The sequence below is a fragment of the Ptychodera flava genome, chromosome 16, assembly GCF_041260155.1.
Source record: "Ptychodera flava strain L36383 chromosome 16, AS_Pfla_20210202, whole genome shotgun sequence".
Classification (NCBI taxonomy): domain Eukaryota; kingdom Metazoa; phylum Hemichordata; class Enteropneusta; family Ptychoderidae; genus Ptychodera; species Ptychodera flava.
The window spans coordinates 14,719,783-14,729,782 of NC_091943.1; the positions used below are offsets into that span (position 1 = coordinate 14,719,783).

Genomic DNA, 10,000 nt, shown 5'->3' on the forward strand with positions numbered 1-10,000 from the left:
TTCAGGTGATATACAATTTGCTAAACATCTAATCCGGCCCGCCATATTCCCTTGGCGGAACGCCACTCCAAAATAACTCACCACCACCTACGTTATTATTACAATTATTAGACTTCATTTAAAGAGGGTAATCTGTGTTACAAATCAAATTGTAATTTACATTAACTCTCCGGGACAAATACCGTCTATTTAACCCCTAGTCACCTCACAGTTTTGTCTCCTCCCTACTGACTATGACAGTTCGAAGAAATCTAGCAACGGTTTCGTCATCAAGCGAACCAAACGAGCCACTGAAGATCTTTCACTTTTTGTCCGCAGACACTGATGCACTCTGCGTTCTGGTCTTTTTATTCCGATCCCGCTGACAAAAATAAAAACTCAATCGCTTGCTGGAAGGGTACATAAGTGCTCTCCCGTTTAAGAATCCATTAGAAAACGTCGTCAACAAAAAGCTTCGATGCTGGACGTGCTGCCCAAAATACGATCACCTCGCCTCGGCTTGTGAACCTAACTGGACAGCGCCCGAAATCTCAGTCCTGCTTCCCCATCTCCCCTGGATTGACATCGACAACTTGCGTTCAGAGAACCACGCGAGAGATTTACCTGCGTTGGTGAAAATTAACAAATCCTCAGTTTTACGTTTCCACAACGTTTCTGCAACGGCCATAGTTCCTACAGAATGAAAATGTAAACCGCAACATTTTTCAAGTAGACTCGTGACATCATAGAAATACCCATCAAAATAGTGGGTCCTGAACTACATCAAAGCTGATGAACTATTAAAAGAGAAACGTTGCTCAGGTAGTTTTCACTTGCCGTGGGTGGCATGCCAAAGAACAACTTGATTTCTCTCGACAGCGTGCCTCTGACTCATTCGTCCAAGACCAGATACACCGTGCGGGGGAAGTCCCTTTCCATGAAATTGTCTGTAAGAAATTCCCCGCCTGTCGAAACCAGCACAGTCGGCACCTCCGTCTTTCTCTTACTGTTCAGCGCCCGCCAACATGGGCGAACTGTCATGCACTGTGACGACGCACACTCTGTACGGGCGGATAAACAAAATTCTAGTGTTTTACATCACAACGCGATACACAAAAGACCATTCTGACTGTTCGGGCAAGGGGTGATATTATGTTGAAACGCGGTCCTTTCTTTTTTTGGAGGGACCGTGACTGAAAGCAAGACTTCCGCCTTTCCCCGACTCTCGTCAATGAATAAACTAGAACCAGAGTTCTTTTAGCTGTTCGATTAAAGTGGGATCATGATTCTGATTCAAATGTAGCAACCCACCATGTTGATTGATGTCACAAACGTGCCCAGTTTGTCACCTCTATAAAGACACGGCCATCTGATTTCGTTTACTTTTGTCTGTAAGAGTTTCGCTTCCTCAAAGTGTCAAGCACCAAAGCAGTGCAGAGTAACTTGCAATAGAGCCGTTGCTCAGCTTTCTTTGACCTTGCATGGATGATAACCTTTGAACCGGGATATTCTACACGGCAGGGATGAATTACTTCATTGACACTTTCCCATCAGCCAAATCTGCTGTATAGTCTGGCCAAAACCTGCCATTCAAACGACTGAATCGCAAGCAAACAACCTTTGCAGGTTACTTCCTGGTGTGCTACCATATATGGACATGCACGTCAAAGAAACTTACACGAATTACAATAGCGTGTGGCGAACTACGCAACGGTGCCATTATTATCTGCTGGTTTTCCCCAGACAAACGTCTACTAGAGAGAGTAGTGCCTTCAACGTCAAAACAAGTGGAGGTTTTTCACCAGTGAGGACCTGTCGCTCAGAATACCTGCACAACAAGCCTCAACCTCAACCATGAACCTCATACATTGCGTGTTGCCTCTGTCGATCTTTCTTTTGATTACGGGTAAGTAAGAATTTTTGTCTTTTCTTTTTTTCTATGTTGCACGTCAGGAAAAGCAAGATGAAGAATAGAAAAGCCGTGAAAGTTCCAAGGAAAAGCCTTCGGTATCACCCGGAAGTTCATGATTTTTGCGAAGACCGGTTAGGACGACAGTAAGGAAAGTAGTCGGATCGCTCGAGTGGATTTTTCCAACTTAGCCGCGACTACCTCGTATAGTTTAGTGTACACCCGGAGCCGTCTTGCGAAGATGTCCCTGGCTGGCGTCGATAAAGTTGCGATTTGTTTGCAAGTATACGCGGGCTATCGCTATAGAGAGTAAGATATTTCGGATCCAAGTCTCTATTAAAGTTGATATCTACTGCTTAATGTGCGCACCCATAACTTCATATACTATTTAATATCCGAAACATATTCTAAAAATATGCACGTTTTTGTGAGGGCCTAGGAGAAGCGATGGGTTACGGTATAGATCTAGCCTTGCCCCGAGTCTGTAGAAGTATTGATGAATATTGCGAAGGAATCGGTCTCTGAGCAAAGTCTGTCGCCTTGACAGCGCAATGAATGTGACATAACAGCGAAGTGATTGCGAAACCCACGTCTGCCTTCCGAGAACGAGAAACATCAAAGATTTTATACAAAGCCACACAGAAACAAAAACACGCTACAAACAAAAGGTGGAGGGACTGTGGTTTGAACAACCGATTCAGTTCACGACCGTTTATTGTATCGACAAGAATCGAACAAAACTCTAGCTGCTCAATTATATTTCGTTCCCCATCAACAATGTCATACCGAGTAGGTGCGCATGCCTTTGTCTGACATCTATCGCACAGAGGTTCTGGTGGAGCACAGTGACGTCATCATCTTTAATCCATTGACCAAAACAACTTCCCAGTTTTCATACGGAAGCTCGGTGCGAGAAGTGTACGTTGTTAACCAAAGGAGATCGGAAAATATAAAGCACGGATTCCGATAAAATTAGGTGGGTGAGGCTATCGCGTTTGCAGAACGAACAAGGCAGAGGACAAGGTATGGCCATATTTGTCGATCTGGGTGCAATGTGTAAACAGCAGGTGCTTCTCAGGTTGTGTCTTTATCACATCAGTTATTCATGAAGAAATAACATCTTTATGGCAAACACCGGCTCTCCATGAGTCGCGCATGTATAATTGCGGACGTATATATCTTCCTCTTATTCTACAGTAAGCGGAACCGTGTAGTCCGACCTAGGAGACATCCATAATTACAATTTCACAGGAGATAAAGTACTCTGCGCCTCGAAACTGAAAGACTTAATCTTTTGCTCAAACTTTCCTTAGTGAAACTTTCAACAATAAAATCGGAGGTCACGGTGCAATATTTTAAACAAGCGAAACGTATTGCCCAATATTTTGGGATATTTGAAATTCAAAATGGCCGCCATCCCAACTCTATGGGGGAAATTAAATTTCGGATTTTCGAAAAACTAAGACGGCGAAAGTTATTTTCTATTTACAAGAGCTATAAAATGAGCCCCCACATGTGGTAGATTAGAAAAGAATTGTAGAAATATGAGTCCGAATATCTGTCCCCGAGGCGCGTTCTACCTTAACGAGGATGGGTTAAGCTTCTTATTCTAATTTACTGTTGCTCCAATGCATCATATTTAAAAGGTCGTTTCTGTCGCTCTACTACACGTGGCTACAATACAAAAGAAAGTACGAGCAAAATAATCACTTCTTTGCCAGGCCGATTCATATATGCAGGCCAGCGATAAAATAAAAAAAAGAAGAAAAACCTCAAAAGACATCAAATTCCAGAACTTTCCATTACGTTGTTAAAATATCCAGCACCAAATTAAAGTCCATTAGGAAGACAGAACACGCGTTGTAACCTGTTCACCCCTATCCACTGTAAACAGATTGTGTCTATGATCAAGATTCGTTGGTAAATAACAACGGGCTTGGGCTAAACCATCGTAGTGAAAGGGTTGAGAGCATCTTTAAAGGTGTCAGTGTGAAATTTGCTCGGCAAAATTGACAGTAGTTTGCTCATAGGGAAAATGTTTGTTATCCGTAAAATTGACTGCATCAGTGGTGGCAAGAAGACAGGCTTAGCGGAGGAACCACTGGCAACAGGCGACTGCGCACGCATGGGCGATCCTTTTATGTCGGTGAAAGAAAATTGAAGTTCAGCATCATTTACCGTGTGAAATCCGTGCAGCTTTTGGTTGCTGTCTGAGCGTGAAATAAAAAAATAAGTGGTGCATTTTGCCTAGCACAGAGATTCCTACTAAATAAAATTATATTTCTAGTGCTCAACATAAACAGGACTGCTCGTTCCCTCGTTCGGACCATTCAAACCATTCAAAAAGAGCTGAAACCTAAAGCCATAAATTCATATCATATATATTCATCTCGGCGATTACTTTTATTGTACAGCGAATAATAAAGTGGGAGTCTTAGAAAAGAAATATTTTTGGTACCTTTCAGACCAAACAAATAAACGGAAGTTCTTTTATCTATATCTGCCTGAACATTAGTTCCTCCCTTGGCGCGATAATCTTTTTACTGACTGCCAATCTTGCGCCAAATAGGACTGCCACACGGAAGAACCCTGCGACCAGACTACAGGGGTTTTCCATTCGCTTCATTCCTTTCGATGGTATTTAGGCAGGTCCCTGGGCAAGCATTACGTTTCGGTCTGTGATGCAAATTTAATGACCGTCGTAACTTGTAAATTACATAAACACAACCCATTTGTTGTAGTGTAACTGTCCTAGTCAGTTACTCGCGATTTTATGTGGGTGCTTGTTTACCCATACATGGATACTCGTATACGGGCTTGAAGCCCTAAGGTAACACACGCCTGGAAAATGAAATAGGTAAACTTTTGCTCAAACTTACTTAAAGGAAGCTTTCAACCATCGTCTTACCAAATCAAGACGAAAATCAGGGGTCATTCTGCAAATTTTCGCACCGGAGAAACAAATAACCTAACATTCACTGATATCTGGAATTCAAAATGGCCGCCATTTTGTCCCTGAGTTTACTCTATTTGGAAAAATAAAATATTCAATTTTCACAAAACTGAGACAAGGAAACTGTACTTACTCAAGAGCTTCCAAACGAGCCCGGAAAAGCATGTGGAGTTAGTCTAGAAAAGTATTAGAAAACGTTGAGAGTCTGGATATCTGTCCTCCGGGTGGGGGTGGGGCTGCGGCGCATTATACCTTAAAGGCAACACTTCTGAAAGGTGCATGCTCTCTTGCACACTCATACATTGCACTCGTCGAGAACAGAGAGCCTCGGACACACAGACACGCACAGTGTAAAAAAGTTAAGCATAACGTGCAAGCTTGTTATATTTGTAAAGAATAGTTGTGATTCCATGACAGTTCTCTGGTGAACTAAATAAAGTGACTTCTTTCAGAAAAGGGGAAGTTAACGGCGATGGACAACTCCATGACAAGACGGTTATGTCTGTTTTGATTTTGCAATGCGTTCGCAAGTTTCTTTTCACACACTATTCAGTATTTCCTTCTTCCTTGTATCGTTTGCCATGGTAACGTGTGAAAAATGCTTGTAGGGAATCGCTGTAATTTCCGCATAGTTTTCCAAAGACGTGAGAAAATTTTTTAAAAAATCTCCCTTCCGGGATAAACAATTCCTCGCTAACGTCCAGGCTGAACCATGAATACGCAAGTAGTTATGGATACAGGAATTATAAAATAAACGATGAAGAAATCGATTTATTTTCCAGCAAAGCCACACTGCTCGTGTCTGTGCGTCGTTGGTATGTAGAGGGTGCCGTTGTCCTCAAGAAATTGGTTCATTTTCAGCCGCGCTGCACCACTGATGGGAGCTCGTCTCTTCGTTGGCAGTGTCGGTGACAATCCGTGTCCCGAGTTTTAATGAAACAAAACGTTTATATTGCACTCACACTTTTCGTCGAAGAAACGAGAAAGGACATCTCGCTTCTATGCCTACCTTTATGGTCAGGCTGTACTACCTTCATGGTCAAGTTGTACCACTGTCAGAAAAAATGCCAATAACAAGAAACCGTTTACACAAAGTGAGGAGTCCTGCAATGATATTTGTACCGCCCAAAACCTTCTTTTAACATTATTTTACATACACACATGCATAGTTCTTTGTTCATTATCTCCCTCTGTACACTTTCATTACAGACGTACATGCTGCCAATTGTCCGCTCGACGGCCGTGAAATCCAATTAAAAGAGGTGAGCATTTCCGCAATCGTTCCTTCCAATGCATTGCAAAAACCCGCAGTCTTATCAACGGTGCTCAATAGAGGGCGCTTTGCATAGGTCAGCGAAAACAAGTTTGAGTTACTAGTATTGAAAGTTGTTTTCTGACGTTGAAATTGCTAGAATACTGGTAATATATTGGTAATATATACCAATGTAATTGGCTATAATGAAAACTGAGGGAAAAGTTGAATATATGCACTCCAATTGGTGTGAAACTCGGACAAACTTCACATACATTGAGTTTCTGAATTCCTCTTGAATTTGAATTATAACATTACATATATTAAACATCTCTGCGATAACAAATACAGTAGTCTAGTTCCAGTTTCATACGACATGCGCGTTGACAAGTTGCTTTGATAAATAGCTACCGTGGCATGAATTGCCTTTGCCATGTTCACTGTTGACGTTATTCTGTGTTCGTGTGTCTACTAGATCACTATTAATTTCGCAGCCTTTCGATGACTGCTCTATGTACTTTGTAGCCGGCCCTGTCTATCTTTTTGCCATCACATGCGCCCGCAGAACAACCTGTAATCAATGCCTGCTGACTTCTCCAGTCAGACACTTGAGGGCGCATCGCAGGGATCAGGGATCTGCGAAGCTGAGTTCAGTGTGAGAAGCGCTAGGTGGCACATGTGCTCTGTCTATTAAGTCTAGCCCACAATCGCTTGTGAACCTATACACGACGGCGATTTGAACTAATTTGGGATAATTGGATAGTGAAGTAATGTTGATTTAATCTGCAAATGTAATCTCATCTGCTTTTCTTTTTTACAGCACACACTTGTTTTTATGAGTAATTTGCAATATTGCAACATTCAGCTATAGGGCACCTCACACATTTGAGAAATTTGAAAAATATGAAAATTCAATTATCCCAAATTAGTTCCAATCGTGTTTTTCTTCATCTTCAAATCAGTCAAACGTTGAAGTAGTACGATATATTAGCAAGATAATGAGACTTGCGCAACCCTAGACGCACAGCCCCTATTTAGGTGTTACTGTACACAAATAACGACGCCCGGGGATTTTATATTTACATGTAATGGTGTCGTGCCAAGTCTCGCATTTGTTATCACATCTCAACTTTCGTTCAATCTAGAGTGTAATTCTCAACACTACTGTGTGTTCCCTCAAGGAAGGTTTGACGAAAGATTCAGATTTGTACATCGTCGAGGAAACCAACGTGGTAAGTGTCTTGGAGCGTTATCGTTTATTTGTCTAAATTATAGTTTTATTCATATTGCATCTACACATAAACGCGCATAACGCGCCTCGGGGACAGATACTCGGGCTTTCAAACTTTAACAATTCTATTCTGATCTACCACTTGTGGGGGTTCATTTTAAAACGCTTGGAGAAAAAAAATTTCACCGCCTTAGTTTTTTATAAATCGAAAATTTTATTTTTTTCCTGTGGAGTTACCACAGCGGCGGCGGCAATTTTGAATTTCAAATATCAGAAATCTTGGGTAATTTGTTTCTCTCAGTACCAAAATTTGCACGGTGACCCCCGACTTTATTCTTGATTTTGAAAGAGAATGGTTGAAATGTTCCTTGAGGAAAGTTTGAGCAAAAGTTTAAGTCTTTCACTTTCGAGGAACATACTACCTTAAAGCCCCATTAGCACATTCCCCTCTTTTGCATTTTACCCACCAAAATATACCGTCACCACTTCGAAGTGATTGTTTTGATTGTCGTCATAGAGTTAAGCCATATTTATCTTTGAAAATGTCACTTATTTAGATCCTTGGCTGTTAAATCGGTCAATTGTTCACGGTTTTCGTGTTCTCGCTCACGGAGGTTTACATATCTTATAAGTCGAAAATTATGTATTTGTCGAAATCAAAGTTGTACGTTTGTTGCCAATGTTTGAGAATCTTTGAGTGGCCACACTTCGGCAAGCACTGTTACATGAGTCACTTTTGATTTCAAAAAGATTTGAAGAAGTACGAAAGAAGATACGGATGAACGGGGTTTTTTGAATATCTATGAATGGAAAGACAACATAGCCAGATACAGGAATTTGGCTGCTTACATTTGTGTCCGATGCCGTTTTATTTCAGAATGACAGATTTAAAGTAGAGAGAATAAACGACACGTGGATGGTCCGAGTCAAACACCTCTTAGATGACGAAATCGGTCCGCGCCGTTATGGGTTGATCATAAAATCGGTATGTTTCGTTATTGTTGCAATTACTCTCATGTTTAAGTTGGAATTCATTTATGCGTTTTCTGAAATAATTCGCACCTGAGTCGAAAAAGCCTCTTTCAGTTTTTTAATATAAAGTTTAATTTTAGTCGACGAGTGAAAGGGACAGTAACTCTAACTTTTGGTGATATTTTCGTTACATTTGTTTTCAATGTCACCGACAAAATTCTCAATCTACCCGACGGATGTTGAGATACAAAGTATTCAAGCGATGAGCTCAGCCTGTATATGTGTAAACTGCATTGTTGTTGTTGAAAAGTGAAGTCTGGTTTGGACTAGAATTTGAAGATAAACAGTAAACATTGCATTTTACATGTATAGACGCAGGGTTGGCAAGCTAAATAGTTCTTTCAACACGCTCCAGGGATAAGAATGAGAAATTTCAGTCGGTTTACAAAATTAAAACGTGAAAAAAATCACCTCAGCTTACAGCTACTCACAGTTCAAACAGCCGCAGTTTTTCTGAAACCATCGCGTTTTACGTTGCACTGCACAGAATCTACAGACACTCTATACCATGAAACTCTTCCCTATAGGGACGGACCATTGGATCTTGAGAGGTGGGGTGGTCACAATCAGATTGTGAATGTTATTTTACCAATGTAAACTTTAGAAATTTTTTTCCAAGTGAGTCGTGTTATGTTAATTTCTTTCTAAGTTAATTGTCAGATTTATTAATTGTTTGCGTTCTGATTTTACTTTTTTATTTTGCAAACAGTCTCTCTGAAGACTTTTTCCTAACTTTTTGCTTTGAATTTTTTCTGTCTTTGACCGCCCCTCCCAAGAGCTAATGGTCCATCCCTTATAACCAGAAAATGGCCGCACGCATGCCATACTGAGATATATGAATTTAGGGAGGGTAGCTGTAACTATAACTGTTTTATTTAGTTCTTCTTCTCCTTAAAAGTGTGTCAAAATATAGAGTGCCAGCCTCGCAAACAAAACGCACAAACCAAAAGGCTGCGTAGACGAGCAGGACACGTGGCATTTCCTATTTGTTTTCGATTTTGGGAGAAAAACAAAAAGTACTTTACATACATAATAAAAGGCACTCAAAAATGCCCCAAAAGTTACAGCCAAGACAACTTTAAACAGCAATTACAATAAAAGAAGTAGAGTAAAACAATGTGTTTTGAAAGAGTGAGATCTTCTGCTTATTCAGAGCTTTCTCATCAGTGACACAATTTAGGCATGTAAACAGTGTACTGATTGTTTATATCAATTCATAACACCTTCGCAAAAGTTTGCCTGTTATGTACCTAATATGGAGATTGTGTGCTATTTTGTGGATTATAACTTGAGGCACTCTATCGACTTTTCCAGGGTAAGAGAGAGGCAACGGACGAAAAGGTTGGAACGGTCAAGATTGTCGTTCAGAACGATCCTCATTGGCCTCCGAAGTTCAACTACAACTGTTCAACTGTATTCAGGAACTATACGAAACCTGTAAGTGGGGGGGAGGGAGAGAGAGAGAGAGAGAGAGAGAGAGAGAGAGGAGAGAGAGAGAGAGAGAGAGAGAGAGAGAGAGAGAGAGAGAGAGAGAGAGAGAGAGAGCATGACAGCTCATGGTAACCCTGTGACACTGTTTTTTTTTTTTTTGTAGCCATGGGCCTTTGATGCAAAGGGAGATGTTGATGCGCCATTCCTGGGCGG

The 10,000-nt window shown here is 41.0% G+C and overlaps 1 protein-coding gene across 1 annotated transcript in view; it reads left to right on the top strand.

Annotated features, from left to right (window-relative positions):
• Positions 1-1,381: 1,381 nt before the first annotated feature.
• LOC139114092 (uncharacterized) overlaps positions 1,382-10,000 on the top strand; it is a 19,348-nt gene continuing 10,729 nt past the window's right edge. Inside the window, exons 1-6 of the mRNA XM_070675611.1 lie at positions 1,382-1,885; positions 6,051-6,103; positions 7,239-7,325; positions 8,202-8,309; positions 9,671-9,793; positions 9,951-10,000. The exon at positions 9,951-10,000 is cut by the window's right edge and continues 65 nt beyond it. Coding sequence (XP_070531712.1) covers positions 1,834-1,885; positions 6,051-6,103; positions 7,239-7,325; positions 8,202-8,309; positions 9,671-9,793; positions 9,951-10,000 — 473 coding nt within the window. The 5' untranslated portion in view covers positions 1,382-1,833. The remainder of the gene's footprint in view (positions 1,886-6,050; positions 6,104-7,238; positions 7,326-8,201; positions 8,310-9,670; positions 9,794-9,950) is intronic.